Source organism: Mchenga conophoros, linkage group LG9, assembly GCF_057382185.1.
Source record: "Mchenga conophoros isolate Kocher_MC1m ecotype Shallow Benthic linkage group LG9, M_conophoros_male_GT1.1, whole genome shotgun sequence".
Lineage (NCBI taxonomy): Eukaryota > Metazoa > Chordata > Actinopteri > Cichliformes > Cichlidae > Mchenga > Mchenga conophoros.
Window position 1 is genome coordinate 36,195,955 of NC_140534.1, and position 19,739 is coordinate 36,215,693.

General features: G+C 43.7%; 1 protein-coding gene across 5 annotated transcripts in view; it reads left to right on the top strand.

Moving 5' to 3' along the window:
• LOC146567824 (NLR family CARD domain-containing protein 3-like) overlaps nt 1–19,739 on the top strand; it is a 39,860-nt gene that overhangs the window by 8,263 nt on the left and 11,858 nt on the right. Inside the window, exons 5-9 of one of the 5 annotated variants that reach the window (XM_085285687.1) lie at nt 658–831; nt 4,064–4,237; nt 9,408–9,575; nt 12,572–12,739; nt 13,685–13,875. In XM_085285687.1, the coding sequence (XP_085141813.1) occupies nt 658–831; nt 4,064–4,237; nt 9,408–9,575; nt 12,572–12,739; nt 13,685–13,875 (875 nt within the window). Of the gene's footprint in view, nt 1–657; nt 832–4,063; nt 4,238–9,407; nt 9,576–12,571; nt 12,740–13,684; nt 14,196–19,739 lie in introns of those variants that run through there. The other 4 variants (XM_085285688.1, XM_085285686.1, XM_085285689.1 and 1 more) reach the window with 4 other exon arrangements.

Here is a 19,739-nt window from a genome sequence, read left to right on the forward strand (position 1 = left end):
AAATATTGAATTCTTTTAATAGGGAATTATGGTCAGGTCTGACTGTTGAGTAGTTCATTTCATTTGTTACACTAAATGTTCCACAGACATTCCACAGAAAGAGGTCGGTTTGGATGAGGTGTGGAGATGACCAAATGCAGGACTAAAAGAAAAAACTGAGGATTTTTTTTTATTGTCACAAACAGACCAAAATGAGCCAAAGTCCAACTGTAAACAGGGACAGAGCACAAAACAAGACACGTGAGAAAAGTGATTATCAAAGTAAAACAGGAAAAGAAATAAATAGGGAGTGAAGCTCAACAGAAACATGATAAGAGTGAGAGGGGAACACTGAAGGTATCACAGAGAAGACAGAGGGGGGCAAAGACGAGAACATCGGGACCACAAGAAAGAACATCAATAAAATTAAAGAAAGAACCAAAAGTTCACAAACTGGTCACTGAGCTGAACTCAGTCAAATATCCTGAGTCACAGTTAAAATGTTTTTCTGATGGAGATGGCCTCAGGAGTCTGTGGAGTCAGGCGTGGGGTTAGAGCAAACCGACAGACTGAGGAGGATTCCTGTTTCATGTCAGTCAGATCAGCTGATGTCCAGAGCACAATGTCCAACAGGAAGTGTCCAGCTGGGTTATTTTGTTGTAATGTTTGTCATCACAGGTTAAGGTGGTGTGGACTGTCAGAGTCTCACTTTCAATGTGTGACCTCAGCTCTGAAATCCAACACCTCCAGTCTGATTCAGCTGGACCTGAGTGGAAACACCCTGGATGGTTCAGAACTGAAACTTTTGTGTGCTGGACTGAAGAGTCCAAACTGTAAACTGGACGCTCTGAGGTCAGTTCACTGCCTGCAGCTGTTAGTTACTATCAGACTACAAGGTAGTTGTCTTTTTTTTTACATTTAAAATCAGTTTCAACCTTGTGTTCAAATGTTCAGTAATATATTTGGTTACTATCTGTGGAGTGAGTTAGTGATGCGATTGGAAGGCACTCAGGATTTTTCTCTATCTGGAGCTTGCCGAATCCAACACTTTCAGCCTGGCCATCACAATTCACCATTGTGTTGTTTTTTCGGTGGTGTCCATCTCAGAGCAGTTTTTGTGCTTGTGTTCTGGTCTGTACACATGTATGTGTGTGTATGTTCCGGGGGAACACCAAGGCGTTCCCAGGCCAGCCGAGAGATATAACCTCTCCAGCATGTCCTGGGTCTGCCCCGGGGCCTCCTCCCGGTGGGACATGCCCGGAACACCAACCCCAGGAGGCGCCCAGGAGGCATCCTTGTCAGATGTCCAAACCACCTCAGCTGGCTCCTTTCGATGTGGAGGAGCAGCGACTCTATTCTGAGCCCCTCCTGGATGGCTGAACTTCTCACCCTATCTCTAAGGGAGAGGCAAGCCACCCTTCGGAGGAAGCTCATTTCTGCTGCTTGTATCCACGATCTCGTTCTTTCGGTCACTACCCACAGCTCGTGGCCATAGGGTGAGGTTTGCTTTTACACTCAGCTCCCTCTTCACTGCAGCCGCTGCACCAATCCGTCTGTCGATCTCCGGCTCCCTTCTCCCATCACTCGCGAACAAGACCCCGAGATACTTGAATATCTCCACTTGGGGCAGGAACTCATCCCTGACCAGGAGTGGGCACTCCACCCTTTTCTGGCTGAGAACCATGGCCTCAGATTTGGAGGTGCTGATCCTCATTCTCGCTGCTTCACACTCGGCTGCGAACAGTTCCACCATGTCCACCATTTGGTTCGATGATTACCACCACGGCAGACACCAACCACCTTGGGGCCACAGCTCAATGCAGCTGCTTCGGCAATGGAGACGCTGAACATGGTCCATTCGGACTCAATGTCCCCTGTCTCCCTCGGGAATGCCATTGAAGCTCTGCCGGAGGTGTGCGTTGAAGATCTCGCGGACTGGGGCCTCTGCTAGATGTTCCCAGCACACCCTCACTATGCGTTTAGGTGCACCAGGTCTGTCCAGCGTCCTTCCCCGCCACCTGATCCAACTCACCACCAGGTGGTGATCAGTTGACAGCTCAGCCCCTCTCTTTACCCAAATGTCCAGAACATATGGTCGCAGGTCTGCTGATACGATTACAAAATCGATCATCGACCTGTGGCCTAGAGCATCCTGGTGCCACGTGCACTTATGGACACTCTTATGTTCGAACAAGGTGTTAGTTATGGCCAAACTGTGATTTGGACAGAAGTCCAATAACAAAACACCACTCGGGTTCAGATCAGGGAGGCCGTTCCTCCCAATCACGCCCCTCCAGGTCTCGCTGTCATTACCCACGTGAGCATTGAAGTCTCCCAGCAGGACAACAGAGTCTCCAGGTGGAGCACCTTCCAGCACCCCACCCAGGGACTCTAAGAAGGCTGGGTACTCTGAACTGCCACTCGGCGCATAAGCGCAGATGACAGTCAGGACCCGTTCCCCGACCCTAAGGCGCAGGGAACAAACCCTCTCATCCACCGGGAAAAACCCCAATGTACTGGCAGCAAGCCGAGGGGATATTAAAATACCCACCCCAGCCCGCCGCCTCTCACCAGGGTCAACTCCAGACTGAGTTGCCCCTCTCCAGGAGATTGGTTCCAGAGCCCAAGCCATGCGTAGAGGTGAGCCCAACTATATCTAGCCGGTACCTCTCAACCTCACGCACTAACTCAGGCTCTTTCCCCACCAGAGAGGTTACATTCCATGTCCCAATTGCCAGTCTTGGCAGCCGGGGATCAGTCCGCCAGGGCCTCCGCTCCTGGCTGCCGCCCGGCACACAATGCACCCGACCCCTATGGCGCCTCCTGTGGGTGGTGGGCCTGTGGGAGGATGGGCCCATGGACTAAGGCCCGGCCACCAGATGCTTGCCCTCGGGCACCCTCCCCGGGCCTGGCTCCAGGGCAGGGCCCCGGTAACCCTATCCCGGGCAAGGTAAACTGTTCAATCGATGTTCTCTTCATAAGGGTCTTCTCAATCGCTCTGTCTGGTCCCTCACCCAGGACCAATTTGCCATGGGAGACCCTACCAGGGGGCAAAAGCCCCCAGACAACATAGCCCCTGGGATCCCTGGAACACACAAACCCCTCCACCATGATAAGGTAGCGATTCACGGAGTTTCCGTCTCTGTGTTCATTATTTCCCTTTCACGTTACTTCCTCTCTTACTTTTCTTGGCCTCTGTCATCTATGCCTTCCTGTTAGTATCACAGTTTTCACCAACAGCCTACCGGTCAGTAGCACTAATGCTAGTTGTTATCCTGCGACTCCACTGGTATGGTATGGAAGTTTGATTTGGCAAAGAGTCTGGAGTCACATTTCCATGTCTTAAAAATACATCCATTTGGATTTTTGCATACCACATGTTACGTGAACTGTAGATACAAATATCAGAAAAATGTTGAGGTATCTTGAAGACTGCTTGAACCTCCATCCTGTTGGCCTCAGCTGTTTGGAATGATCAAAACTTCTGCCTTCTGAATCTTTTTCATCTCTGGAGACGTTATGAGACACTGAATGATTTTAATCACAAAAGTTAATCTTTTAATTTTATTCAGATTGGAGCTCTGTGGTTTGTCCGAGATCAGCTCGTGATCTCTGAAAACTGGGCCTGAAAACTGAAGGCTGAAAACTGAAGGCTCTGCCTCCCATTCTACTTTTAAATACTCTATGAACAACAAGTAAGCCTGCAGTGTGAGAGCGGAGTGCTCTAATAGGTTGATATGGTAATATAAGGTCATTAAGATAAAATAAGGGGCCTGTTAAGAAAGCAGTCCTAAATATTTGTTTAGTATGTGCGTTGAAGGACATATCCTGGTCAAAAATGAATCCAAGGTTCCTCATAGCATTACTGGAGGCACAGATAATGCCATCCAGAGTAAGACTCTAGTTAGATACCATATTTCTAAGATTTTCAGTTTTGGTATCTTTTCATGTGTGAATTGGATGCGTTGTTATCGATATCTGGTGAGATTTCATGTCAAAATAACCTTTTTGAAAAATATTTACTTAGAAAAATTTGTTGTTGTGTTTTTGATATTTTTTCCTTTTTTTTCTTTTATAAACTCAGACTAAGGTCCTGCAGTTTGTCAGAGATCAGCTGTGTTCATTTAGGTTCAGCTCTGAAATCCAACCCCTCCCATCTGAAACATCTGGACCTGACTGGAAATGAGCTGCAGGACTCAGGCGTGAAGCAGCTGTGCAGTTTTCTGGAGAGTCCACATTGTACACTGGAGTATCTGAGGTCAGACACCAAGTGTTAGTTGTGATGAGATGTGAAAGTTGAGGTGTCAGTAAATGCGTACACATCCTGGTAATATAGACCAGATCAACATGATCTGTGCAGTGTCTAAGTTGTATGTCTGTGAACATTCTCAGTCATCCAGGTCATTGTAGTCTAAGGAGCTTGGAATGAAAAGCGTCTGGACTTTGTCTAGGTTAGCTGTGTCACGGGCGTTTTCTCAACATGTAGACCAGAAGCTAGAAAAAAGTGAGGTAGACTTTATAAAACAGCTCTCAGTCGCTCATTTAAGCTCACAGCCAACAGAAAATGGTCATTAAAAAAATTATGTTAATTCAAAGCTTCAGCCTTGTTCTTGGCAAGTCATTAGACAGTCAGATCTGCTCCTTTCTCACCACAACCATTTTTCAAAAAACAAGATGGTGACAATGAAAATACTCAGGTAAACATGAAGGTTAATCATCGCTCTGCTTTCCGGTTGTTTGTTAATGATTAAGAGCATCAGTAGGTGTAAAACTGTCTGAGCTTTAAATCACCATGTTCCACACGTGAAGTCCCGCACCCACGCCTTTGTCAGAGACAAAAACACGACCTAAACCAAATCTTTCTTCTTAAAAAAAATGCACAAACAGCTGCAGTTAATCTCTTGGTATTCCACAAGTCCAGTATGTGGAATAACAAGATGGCGCCGAGTATGGCAGCCTCGTCGCGAGCTCCCCCAAGCAACAGCTGTTTTCTGTGTTTAATTTTACTTTTCCTTTATTTTTTCACGAGCAGCACTTGTCTCCTTGTGTACGACCGACAAACCTTACTGGACATAAAAGACCGACTTTCTTATAACTTTCCGGAGTTCAAGTTTTGCAACACGGACGCTCCGTTTGCAGACCCCCCATTCATCTCACCTGAGACGCCTTTGTTCTCTGGCCCTGGAGGCCGCAAACGCCGACGCAGAGGGAGAAGATCTGGCGTTCTGGTTCGACTGAGACAGTGCACTAACAGACCACCGTTACCCAGTTTATTACTGGCTAATGTGCCGTCTCTGGAGAACAAGCTGTGCGAGCTTCGGGCACGGATCTCATTCCAGCGAGAGATGCGGGACTGCTGCGTGATCTGCCTCACAGAAACCTGGCTATCGGACAAGGTACCGGACTCCGCAATACAACTACCGGGGTTCTCCGTGCATCGCGCGGACAGGTCACAGGATCTTACTGGGAAAAGCAGAGGCGGTGGTGTATGTTTCATGATCAACAACAGCTGGTGTGATTATGCGAACGTGCACCCGGTCAAATCCTTCTGCTCACCGGACCTGGAGTACCCGATGATTAAGTGCCGGCCATTCTGGCTACCGAGGGAATTTACAGCAGTGATTATTACGGCTGTTTACATTCCCCCACAAGCCGACACTGACCGAGCACTCAGGGAACTGTACAGCGCGATCAGCAGCGAGGAAACCGCACACCCAGAGGCGGCGTTTATCACAGCCGGAGACTTTAATAAGGGAAACCTGAAGAAAGTCTCACCAAAACTCCACCAACACATCCATTTCAACACTCGTGGAGACCGGCTACTTGACCACTGCTACACCTCTTTCCGGGATGCGTACAAAGCCCTCCCCCGCGCCCCATTTGGCCAATCAGATCACCGCTCCATCCTGCTCCTGCTCGCCTACAGGCAGAAGCTGAAACAGGAAGCTCCAACCCGGAGGGCGGTGCACTGTTGGACGGACCAATCGGAGTCTACGCTGCGGGACTGTTTTGATCACGCGGACTGGGAAATGTTTCACGTGGCTGCTAGGGACATTGATGAGTACACAGACTCAGTCTGCGGATTTATCAGGAAATGCGTGGAAGATGTCGTCCCATCCAGAACAGTTAAATCCTTCCCAAATCAAAAACCCTGGATTAACGGAGATGTTCGCGCGGCACTGGCGGCACGGAGCACCGCCTTTGCCTCCGCGAACACATCGGACTACAAACACGCACATTACCAACTCCGGAAGACGATCAAAGCAGCCAAATGTGAGTACAGGGACAGGGTGGAGCAACAGTTTGACAACCCTCGGAGTATGTGGCAGGGACTAAACACGATCACAGACTTTAGAGGGAAAACCAGCACACCGCAGACCACGGCCTCTCTGTGTGAGGATCTAAACGTATTCTACGCTAGATTCGACACAGCGAACACCACGAGACCGGACAGTGTGCGCACCGCGGATGACGTCAGTGCGCACACTGTGTCTGAGGAGGATGTACGGAAGTGCTTCAGGAAGGTGAACGCACGCAAAGCTACAGGTCCGGACGGGATTCCCGGCCGCGTCCTCAAGTCATGCGCGGCTCAGCTGGCTGGAGTGTTCACACACATCTTCAACCTTTCCCTCTCTCTGTCTGTAGTCCCAGCCTGCTTCAAAATGGCCACCATCGTCCCTGTACCCAAATCCTCCACCATCTAGTCATTGAACGACTGGCGACCTGTAGCCCTGACCCCCATCGTAAGCAAATGCTTCGAGAAGCTGGTCAGGGACTTCATCTGCTCTGCACTACCCGACTCACTGGGCCCTCTACAGTTCGCATACCGCCACAACAGGTCCACTGATGATGCCATAGCCCTGACACTACACACTGCCCTGTCACACCTGGAGAAGAGAGACACGTATGTGAGAATGCTGTTTGTAGATTACAGCTCAGCATTCAATACCATCGTTCCCTCGAAGCTGGACAGGAAACTGCAGGATCTAGGACTGAGCAGCTCCCTCTGCAGCTGGATCCTTAGCTTCCTGTCTGACAGACGCCAAGTGGTCAGACTGGGCAGCATCACCTCATCCCCCATCACACTGAACACTGGTGCTCCACAGGGGTGTGTACTGAGCCCTCTCCTGTACTCACTCTACACCTACGACTGCACAGCCACTAACAACTCCAACATCATTGTGAAGTTTGCAGACGACACTACAGTGGTGGGTCTTATCACCAACGGTGATGAGACGGCTTACAGGGAGGAGGTCAGCGCCCTGACCCACTGGTGTCAAGACAACCATCTCACCCTCAACGTCGCAAAGACAAAGGAGTTGATAGTGGACTTCCGGAGGTGCAGAGAAGTACACACCCCCATCACCATCAACGGCGCTGCTGTGGAGAGAGTGAGCAGCTTCCGGTTCCTTGGTGTACATCTGGCTGAGGATCTTATGTGGTCAGTACACACAAACAAAACAGTGAAGAAGGCGCAGCAGCGCCTCTTCTTTCTCAGGAGACTGAAAAGATTCGGCATGAGCCCCCGCATCCTCAGGACCTTCTATCACTGTGCCATTGAGAGCATCCTCACTGGATGCATCACCACCTGGTATGGCAACAGCACCGCCTACAACTGCAAAGCTCTCCAGCGAGTAGTGCGGTGCTCTGAACGGATAATTGGAGGTGAGCTTCCCTCCCTCCAAGACATCTACAGGAAGCGCTGCCTGAGGAAAGCGGGGAGGATCATCAAGGACTCCAGTCACCCCAGCCATAAACTGTTCAGACTGCTTCCATCAGGAAGGAGGTTCTGCAGCATCCGGTCCCGTACCAGCAGACTGAGAGACAGCTTCTTCCACCAGGCCATCAGACTGCTGAACACGTCATAGACACCTCAGCTTCACTACTGGAACTTTAACATTATGCACTCCATACTGTACAGTAATGCCACTGTTTTGCACATATTCAACTCTGTATATTTTTATATATTTTATTTATTGTTTACTCTATTTAATTTGTAAAATATGTGTACACACACACACACACACACACACACACACGTACACGTAGAAAAACATTTAGTATACACATCCAGAAATTTTTTTTTTTGCATATACTATTATATATTGTACATATATTAATTTCAGATTTAGCCATTCGTATATTTTGCCTGTTCATGTTATTGTATTTTGCACAACTCTGTTGCTAGTGAAGCTCGCACACAAGAATTTCACTCGCATGTGCTGTACCAATGTACCTGCACATGTGATGTGACAATAAAAGTGATTTGATTTGATTTGATTTGATTTGACCTCCTCCTTTTTAGCTGAGACTCTGATGTTTCTGGCAAAATACATTTATATTTTAAAAGATTTTGATAGGTAGAGTGACTTGGGGGTGTTGATTCATTTAAACTAACATAACCAACTGTAACCAGGTTTCTGTTAGCAGAGTAAATCAGGATGTTGACCAAATATTAGTCATTGGCTAACAGGAACTTAGAAGAGAAAACATACTGTTTAATAGTCTTAGTTCTTTCTTTGGTGCTGTTGGTGATACTGTATTGTTTTTTCTTTGTGATTTCATTCTGTTTAAGTCATTTATTGCTGTTTTTTAGTTTGTTTTTTGTCTGTTTGGGAGCTGACACAGTCTCTAAGGGGATGGGGTTTTGGGGTGTAACAGGAGGAGAGAAGCTGCAGAGAGGCGTGCTTCCTGGTCCCAACTCTGGATAGTCATATTTTGGATGGTTTAATAATTTCTAGAATAATTTCTGGCCAGATTTCTAGAAATGAGTGCTGCTCCATCCAAAGTGCGATGGATGCCGTCTCTCCGAACAAGATCAGTTTTCCTCCAGAAAGTTTCCCAATTATCTATGAAACCCACATTGTTTTATGGTCACCACTCAGACAGCCAGCAATTTAAGGAGAACATGCAGCTAAACATGTCAACTCCTGGTCTGATTGGGGAGGGGACCAGAGAAAACTACAGAGTCCAAAATTGTTTTGGCAAAGTTACACACCGATTCGATATTGATTTTAGTGACCTCCAGTTGATGTAACCAGGTATCATAACTATAATTACAGTCTTACTATATCTACACTTAGTGTTAGCCAGCAGTAGTCACCTCTGGCCCCTGGAATCAGCTGTGGTTGCTGGTGTATCTACCTTCATATTTCTAAGAGCAGAACGCAGAATGTTCTTACTGGCTTCTGTTCACCCCATGGCGGGCTTTTTCCCCTGAACAATGTAAACTTTTTTTGTCTGATCAGCAGTGCAAAATACATAACATATTGACTTATAGAAAGTATAGAGATTATTTGGATATCAAATACCAAACTACTAGTTTTCTTAATACAAATATAAAAAAATGTTTTATTTGTTTGTTCAAGTTTCTTTAGGAATTTTGGCCTGAGCTGTTTGGAGTTTCCATTTCCTTTTTTCTTTTTCAGTTTAGAAGACTGTACATTGTCAGAAATCAGCTGTCTGGTCTCAGCACTGAAGTCCAACCCCTCCCATCTAAAACATCTGGACCTGAGCCGCAACAAGCTGCACGATTCAGGAGTGAATGCGGTGTGTGGTTTTCTGGAGAATCCACAATGTGGACTTAAAACTTTGGGGTCAGTCACCATGTTCTAGTTGTGAGAATCTGGATATAATTCTGTTTTCTCCTTCTATGGTTCAGTCAACTAGCTGATGCAGAGTAATGCTGTGCTACATATTTAAAAGCTACATAGAGAAAAAATCTTCTATTGGGTAATTCACTTTGAGACTTGATTTACATGTCCACTTTCTCCTTATATTTGTCTTCAGTTCAAATTCAAAGCAGAAATAAAACTGCTGTGATTTCCATTGATTAAACTCTCACTTATTGAATTATACAAAGTCTTAAAAAACTTTAATTCTGCATGAGGACTACTAGGGGATAGTTTATTTCATTTAAGGAATGTCTCTAAACTCCGACATATGGTTTCCTCAGCTGAATTAGAAAAAATTGTTCATGCATTTGTGTGATCGCATTTAGATTATTGTAATGCCCTGTTTACTAGCTTGGACAAATCATCTCCTTCTCGCCTCCAAGCTATGCAAAATGCAGCAGCCAGGCTACTAACTCGTTCTAGCAAGCGAGCTCACATCACTCCTATTTTATATTCTTTCTTCCTGTAATCTATTACAGTTGTAAAAGAAACGGTCCAGGAACAGGTCACTCAGGTTAATCCTGTGTGAACAACTGTAAATATTCTTTTTTCATCTTTACATACTGTGTATTTGAAATATTCTTGTTTAATTGTTATTTACTTTATTCCTATCAAATAAATATCCATGTAATATTGTTCAAAGTTAGCGTTATGTTCATACATGTTAAAAATGCCTGTAAATCTAATTGAGTTCAGTGACAATTAGTGTTTGTTTTAATCAATTTATTAATAACACAAAACCTTTAATCTAACACAACACGTCTAACAACGTAACAAATATATTCAAATAAATAAATATCTTAATGCATAACTCATTTTGTCCTTGATCTTTCAAGAAGAGAAAACAGTCTGTCCATCCTCTGCCTGCTCTCCTCTCCTCAGCCTCTCTTTGCTGCCTCATGTCCTCTCTAATGAGGTCTAGCAGCTCATCATTCCTGTCTCTTTTCCTCTTTTTCCCTGTTGTGGGTGCCCCCCCCCCCCCTTTCTCATCACTGTCGTTTTGGTCTGACCCCCTCTCCTGACCCTGGATACTTGCAATCCTAAAGGCAGAGGAAATCAAAAATGACAGTAGACAAATGAAAACAACACAACTCTTAGTAATTGCACATTTATTACTTTGTGTGCTTAAGAATTTATCTTCTTGATAACACACATACGTACTTTGTATTTTTTGAAGTTCTCCCATTTCTTCTGGCCTGCAAGGGGGTGACTTTCACCTGCAGCCCCATCTTCTCCAGTATTGTCCTGATCACACACAACAAATAAGAAGAAAGGAAACCCTAGCAACTATGTTAATCCCTAAATCCAAACGTTTTCATAGCAGAACACCAGAGGAATACCGTCTGGACATCACAGGTTCTGTACAGCAGCGGTCCATGAGTCGTTTGGTACCGGGCCACGAGAGTTGAGGCTCCGGTGTGAAATTTATGGTTTTCAGGGTTTTTATCATTAACTCTGTTTCCCTGGGTCTTTTCCCGTGTTGTAGTTGTGTGTCTTATTTTGAAAGAAATATTTACACGTTACCATCGCGACTGGGGCGCATTAAGGGGCAGAGAGGAGGATGTTACTCTGTTGGCACATTTTCAGGAGGACGCTGCTAATAAAGTTACACAATTACACAGTTAATGTGCGTTTATTAATATAATTTCAAAATACCACAGTTTTTGTCTTGGTCGGATCATTTTATTTTGTCGTATTTTTCCACGACACATTGAAGGCCGCTCCGTGTCTAATGTAACCGGTCTGTGGCGCAACAAAGGTTGGGGACCGCTGCTGTACAGCATGAGGGTTAATAAAACCGCACTCATATATATCAATATGATGTATAAATTGATTAATTCTTGTACCTCCACGCCACAGTGGCCCGATTCTTCACCCAAGTGAACAGGTGATCGTTTTCTCCTCGTTTTAATGAATGAGCCGCTTGGCCTTTGTTCCCCACAACATAACAGCATAGAAATTAATTTGAAAAAATCCAAATTAGCTGTATGTAAGCCGCAATATATGACAAACCGCAGGACCCACCATACAAGCTAGTTTAGGGTTATTTGAATAATAAAAAAAAAAAAAATGCAGATGCCCATAGCTTAACAACACAACCGCTATGACAATTTAACTTTTTTACAACCAGATTTTCATATACTTACATTTGAAAGTGTTTTCCTCTTCGACCACCATTGTTATCAGAAAAAAATCTCCGGTATGGCCTGCAATGGATCCTGGGATATGGTAGGACACGAAGGATACATTGGACACATCCTAAAAATTTGGGGAAAAGTAGGATGCATTTGTCAGCACATTTTGAGTACTCTTTGAATTCGGACAGCCTTCGTCGCGTCCCTGTGACGTCATTTTTTCCAAATATGGAATCGAAGCATCCTTCCCTTGAATTCGGACACAGCTAACCCTCAAATTCGCGGAAAAGTAGGACGTATTTGTCGCCACATTTTGAGTACTCTTTGAATTCGGACAGCTGTCATTACGTCGCTGTGACGTCATTGCCTCAAAATACGTACTTCGAGGCATGCTTCCCCTGAATTCGGACACAGCTAGGGAATGACTGAAAACACACGGACTAAGTACACACAGGAGGATAATGAGAGAAGCGGAAACACACGGGGAAACAGCTGAAGCAAATGAACATAACAACGTCACAGAGGAAGTGTAAAATTAAACACAATGAACACAGTAACACAGGACCTCTTCAAAATAAGACAGGAAACATAATGAAACACAGACATGACGAAACACAGACATGACTACATGAACTTGACAACAAAATACATGCAGACATGAAACACATAAAGGACAAGGAAGACGTAACACAGGGGTTGAATTTTCTTTATCTCTGATGAAGTTATGAAATTATTTTATGCACAAAATTGAAAAGAAAACTCCATCTTTTATTCTTTATTCAGATTTGATTACTGTGGTTTGTCAGACATCAGCTGTTTGGTCTCAGCACTGAAGTCCAAACCCAGTCACCTGAGAGACCTGAACCTTAGTAACAACTACCTGCAGGATTCAGGAGTGAAGCAGCTGTGTGGTTTTCTGGAGAGTCCAGGATGTAAGCTTGAAACTCTGAGGTCAGTCAGCATGTTTTAATTGTGCCGAGATGAATATGATGTGAAAGTTGTACTGACACTAAGCTACAGACATAAGGCTGATATTATACTGATCCACACTGAGGATCTTCATGGTAAAGTCTCTTTTCTTCCTCTCTGGTTTAGTCCAATGACTGTAGCAGAACAATGTTCACATTTCAGACCTTCAACAAAGAAGAAAAATCCATACAGTTGATTTTCACCTTCAGTTTCTCCTCATGATTTTCTTTTCTTTTCTTTTCTTTGTATCCATTAACATCTGAGTCACTATAATATTTTTATATATATAAAATTATGAATTTAAGGGTCACCACATTTTTTCACTTTGTGTGTGAACAGGAGTCATGAGGTCTTACTTACTGTAGACCCCATCACTCTTGTTCATAATTTGATAGTTTAAAAAATAGACAGTCAACTCTGTCAGAGGCATTGTGGGGTCACATTAATTATTATTATTATACTATTGTGTTTTTGCAAAAATTAAAATGCCCTTCATTCCTTCATGTTCTTATCTGCGAGACATTGCATGAGTTATAAATTTAGTCCTCACATGGAAGTTTGAGCCCACATTGTTTCTCACTCTCTGCTGAAAACATAAAGACAGATGGTCTTCTCTGTAAGTGTTTCCTACTTCACAGTAATTTGGTTTTGTGTTGTAGGGATGACTCCTCTGTTAAATGGTAGCATACCAGTAGTTTAGCTTGTTTGTAATAGCATGAATATAATCCATTGTTTCAACATTGTTTGGTTTTAATTTACATTTTAGGTTTTTTTAAAAGCATCCATTTATATTTTTAAAATGGAACAGGAATTGGGAATTGGGGAAAAAAAGTATTATCTATAACTTTATTGAAGTTTCCTGAAGACTGTGTGAAGCTGTTGTTTGAAGTTTGTCTAATAAACTTACATCTTTCATTCTTTATACAGATTGTTGAGCTGTGGTTTGTCAAAGATCAGCTGTAATTATCTGGCAGCAGCTCTGAAGTCCAACCCCTCCCATCTGAGAGAGCTGGACCTGTGCTACAATGACCTGCAGAATCCAGATCTGTCTGAGCTGGTTGATCTTCAGGAGAGTCTAGACTACAGACTGGAAACTCTGCAGTACGTGAACTGTTGGAGTGAGTGGGTGGTGCTGTCAGCAGTATTGTACTAAACACAGTCAGTATGAAACAAAGATCCAGTGTTTCTTGTAAAGTTGGAGGCTTCTCACTGAAGCCTTATAAAGAGTAATCATCATTCATCAAACTGTAAGAGCATCAAATCTAATCTCACACTGTTTGTTCTCTCATTTCATGCCTTAACAGCTGATCAGTTTTAATGTTGTCGCAGTATGACTCAAGACTGTGACAACAAGTGACGAGACTGCAAATCACTGGCTCTTATTACAGAGAACCATCCTTACATTTAGTAACCATGTGGTCGTCATACAGACCACCCACATAGCAGACACATCTGGCCCGGATCTGGTGTCAAGCTGGCACTTCTGACTGACTGATGTCATGGCAGGGTGTATGTCAACCAGATGTGGGCCAGGTCTGGCAATGATGGCAGTATTTATGTTCCTATTTTCCTATTTTAGTTAGAAAACCCAAATGCCATGTTGCAATACTATACTGCTATGGTAGCCAACATTTCAAATGCAGCCTTGACAGGTTTGTGAGTGTACACTTTATCCAAGCCCTAGTAAGGGTTTATGCATTTTTACCACTGGGTGGCTGTAGCTCAGGAGGAAGATCAGGTCACCTAGTGATCAGAAGGTTAATGGTTTGAGCCCTGGCTCATCCAGTCTGCTTGTCAAGAGTGTGAATGTGTATGAATGCAGTTAGGGAAGCAATGAGTTTAGAGAAAGTGTGTGAATGTGGCAAGTTGTATAGAGCACTTTGAGTAATCTGGGAGAGTAGAAAATCGCTATATAAGAATCAGTCCATTCACTGTCTGCAATTGGCCCGTGGCTGCACAGAACTTACACGTGGCCCACATACCATACAGAATGACGGCCCTTTGGTGGCCCAGATCAGGTTTGCCAGAGGTAATCCACGCATGGGCCAGCACAGGACCACCAGTGTATCTGCAACTGGCCTTGTGCTGGCCTATGTCTGGGCCACCTTTGGCAAACCAGATCTGGGCCACCAAAGGGACGTCATTCTTTGCGGTATGTGAGCCATGTGTAAGCACATTGCGTGGGCCAGATCTGGGCCATACCAATTTTGCTATGTGGGCAGAAGCTCTGCTGAAGTCTACGAATCATGTTTATGTCTGTGTCCTTCTGTCAGTAATGTTCAGTGACAGCCTCCATGTTGATCAAACAATTCAATTTTCTATTCAATTTTATTTACACAGCGCCAAATCACAACAACAGTCGCCTCAAGGTGCTTTATATTGTACAGTAGATCCTACAATAATAGATACAGAGAAAAACCCAACAATCATATGACCCCCTATGAGCAAGCACTTTGGCCACAGTGGGAAGGAAAAACTCCCTTTTAACATGAAGAAACCTCCGGCAGAACCAGGCTCAGGGAGGGGCGGGGCCATCTGCTGTGATTGGTTGGGGTGAGAGAAGGAAGACAGGATAAAGACATGCTGTGGAAGAGGGACAGAGATTAATAACAAGTATGATTCAATGCAGAGAGGTCTATTAACACATAGTGAGTGAGAAAGGTGACTGGAAAGGGAATGGGAATCCCCAGCAGCTTACGTCTATTGCAGCATAACTAAGGGAGGATTCAGGGTCACCTGGTCCAGCCCTAACTATATGCTTTAGCAAAAAGGAGAGTTTGAAGCCTAATCTTTAAAGTAGAGATAGTGTCTGTCTCCTGAATCCAAACTGGAAGCTGGTTCCACAGAAGAGGGGCCTGAAAACTGAAGGCTCTCCCTCCCATTCTACTTTTAAATACTCTAGGAACAACAAGTAGGCCTGCAGTGTGATAGCGAAGTGCTCTAATAGGGTGATATTGTCGCGATCTGTGGAGGCAGAACGTGCGGTGGTGTGTGGGATGGACCCAGGTGCGGACACACAAGAGTAGGCTGGAATAAACTTAACTGAAAGCGAGCCTTTATTATGGCTGAAGACAAAGTGTACAAACAAAGCAGGGATAGCGTGACTAGACTATAACTAAACTGGGAAAACTAATACTGTGACAAACTAAGAAAACTCAGAGACTATGATGATCACTGCAAAGACTGACAGTGAAAACATGGAGGTGAGAACACAGACGACGCGACACAGACTGCATGAAACACAGAGACTAAATACACATGAGGGATGATCAGGGGAAGTGGCCACACATGGGAGCACAGCTGACACACATGAACCTAACGACAGGAGAGGTGAAACTGAATACACTGACATTGAATACAGACTTACAAAGTAAAACAGGAAACATGGAGATTAGACATGACATAAACTAAACATAACTCATGACAGGTAGACGCACGAACCAGGGAGACGGAGTACAGGGGAAGATGACAGAAACAACTAAGGAACAAAACTAAACTGCAATCTAGAAATTAACTAGGTGAACTAAGCTAGGTTCAAATGAATACAAAAGATACATGAAACTCAAATACTGGGTCGCTTGACCCAGGACCATGACAGATATGGTACTACAAGGTCATTAAGATAAGATAGGGCCTGATTATTTAAGACCTTGTATGTGAGGAGCAGGATTTTGAATTCAATTCTGGATTTAACAGGAAGCCAATGAAGGGAAGCCAAAACAGGAGAAATATGCTCTCTCTTTCTAGTCCCTGTCAGGACTCTTGCTGCAGCATTTTGGATTAACTGAAGGCTTTTCAGGGAGTTTTTAGGACTTCCTGATAATAATGAATTACAGTCGTCCAGCCTGGAAGTGACAAATGCATGAACTAGTTTTTCCGCATAACTCTGAGACAGGATATTTCTAATTTTAGAGATGTTGCGCAAATGCAAGAAAGCAGTCTTACATATTTGTTTAATGTGTGCATTAAAGGACATGTCCTGGTCAGAAATGACTCCAAGGTTCCTCAAAGTATTATTAAAGGCCAAGGTAATGCCATCCAGAGTAAGAATCTGGTTAGATACCATATTTCTAATATTTTCAGGGCCGAGTACAATAACCTCAGTTTTATCTGTGTGTGAATGTGTGTGTGAATGGGTGGATGACTGGATATGTAAAGCGCTTTGGGGTCCTTAGGGACTAGTAAAGCGCTGTATAAATACAGGCCATTTACAGGCCATTTACCATCTGAATTAAGAAGCAGAAAGTTAGCGGCCATCCAGGTCTTTATGTCTTTAAGACATTCCTGCAGTGTAACTCATTGGTGTGTGTTATCTGGCTTCATGGACAGATAAAGCTGGGTGTCATCTGCATAGCAGTGTAAATGTATGCTATGTCTTCTAATGATGCTGCCTAAGGGAAGCTTGTATAATGTAAATAGAATTGTTCCTAGCACTGAACCCTGTGGAACTCCATAATTAACCTCAGTGTGTGAAGAGGACTCTCCATTTACATGAATAAACTGGAATCTATTAGATAGATATGATACAAACCACTGCAGCACAGTACCTGTAATACCTACAGCATGTTCTAATCGCTCTAATAGGATATTATGGTCGACAGTATCGAACGCTGCACTGAGGTCTAGCAGGACAAGCACAGAGATGAGTCCACTGTCAGAGGCCATAAGAAGATCATTTGTAACCTTCACTAAAGCTGTTTCTGTGCTGTGATGAGCTCTGAAACCTGACTGAAACTCTTCAAATAAACCTCTGCAGATGATCTGTTAGCTGTTTGACAACTACTCTTTCAAGGATGTTTGATATGAAAGGAAGGTTGGAGATTGACCTATAATTAGCTAAGACTGCTGGGTCTAGAGATGCTTTTTGAGTAAAGGTTTAACTACAGCCAGCTTGAAGGCCTGTGGTACATAGCTGATTATTAGAGATAGGTTGATCATATTTAAGCTTGAAGCATTAATTAATGGCAGGACATCTTTTGTAGGAATGGGGCCTAAAAGACACGTTGATGATTTGGAGGAAGTAATTGTTGAACTTAACTCAGAAAGATCAATTGGAGAAAAAGAGTCTAAATGAATATCAATGGTACTGAAAGTAGCTGTCGATACTATTACATTTATGGGATGATTATTGGTAATCACTGGTAAGGGCTTTCTTATAAAAGCAACAAAGTATTTCTCCAGGCTAAGTGATGATCTTCTAAATTTGTGACATGTTATTTCCTCTCCAGCTTATGAGTCATCTGCTTTAAGCTATGTGTTTGAGAATTATACCACAGAGTCAGGTACTTCTGGTTTGAGGTCTTAGTTTTCACCGGACCTACAGTATCCAGAGTCTTACGTAGTGAATAGGTAAAGTTATTAACAGGATAATCTACCTCTGTTGGAGCAGCGTTCAGGTAGATGCTCTGCTCTATGTTGGTACAGAGCATTGAAGATGATAACAGTGGGTGGATTATATTCTTAAACTTAGTTACAGCGCTTTCAGAAAGACATCTACTGTGGTGAAGTCTACTCCCCACTGCTGTGTAATCAATTATTGTAAATGTAAATGTTATCAGGAAATGATCAGACAGCAGAGGGTTTTCAGGAAACACTGTTAAATGTTCAGTTTCTATGCCATATGTTAAAACAAGATCTAGAGTGTGATTAAAGTGGTGGGTGGGTTCTTTTACATTTTGAGAGAAGCCAATTGAGTCTAATAACAGATTAAATGCCATGTTTGACCTCAGGTGGGTGTGTTGCCGAGTGGGGAAAAACAGCCCCCAGCTGCTTGGGGTCTGCCGGGGAACAACTAGTGGGGCCTACGCTATCTTCGGCTGCACCAGCTCCAGGGGCCTGGCTAGCTACGGGTGTATCAATCAATAATCCTGGCCTCCAGAGCTGCAAATATGCTACATTTGTTACAAGTATCACTACTGCTAAAGGAGGCCGAGTAGTAACTAAACAAATGACACAATGAGCAGGAAAGTGCAGGAGTAAGTAAGTAAGTAAGGTTTATTTATAAAGCACTTTTCGTAGACAGGCATTCACAAAGCGCTGAGGTTAAAATAAAGAAAACATTAAGTAATAAAATAGATAATATAAACAATGTAAATTCAAAACAATTCAAAAGTGTTGATTAACGGAAGGCCTGTTTAAATAATAAAGTTTTTAACTGCTTTTTAAAGGATTCCACACAGTCAACCAAACGTAATTGTGGTGGTAGACTGTTCCAAAGCCTTGGTGCCACAGACTGAAAGGCTCTGTCCCCTTTCGTCTTCAGTCGTGTACGGGGAACAACCAACAAACTCTGAGCCTGTGAGCGAAGACAACAAGCAGCAGTGTATTTTATAAGAAGCTTGGATAAATAATCTGGGGCCTTGCCATTTAGTGCTCTGTATGTTAAAACAAGAATTTTAAAACGAAATCTAAAATCTATTGGGAGCCAATGTAAAGAATATAAAATGGGAGTAATGTGAGCACGCTTGCTAGAACGAGTTATTAATAAATCATTATAGACCGTTAAGAGAGCGGTCTCAGTGGAGTGCTGCTTTTGAAAGCCAGACTGAAAAGGGTCAGCAATCTGTAATCTGCATAGTAAGGGCCTGAACTGACTTTCTACATTTTTTTCCAGTAATTTGCTTAAAAATGGCAATTTTGAAATAGGCCGGTAATTACTAGTAGAGCTAGGATCTAGATTCTGTTTTTTCAATAGAGGAGTTACCTCAGCATGTTTAAAATAAGATGGAACACAGCCTTGCCTCAGTGAACTGTTGATGATGGATAGTAATGTGGGACCAATGCTGGTGAGAGTCCCAGACAGGACAGAGGGAGGTAATATATCTAAAGAGCATGATGAGGATTTCATTTTACCTATCACTGTAATTAAGTCATTAAGTGTGATTGGAGAAAAGGAAATAAATGATCCAAAACACCAAGGGGCATCTTCATAAGGGGAGGCACTTGAGGAGATTTTGGATCTCAGGTCCGTCACCTTATTTAC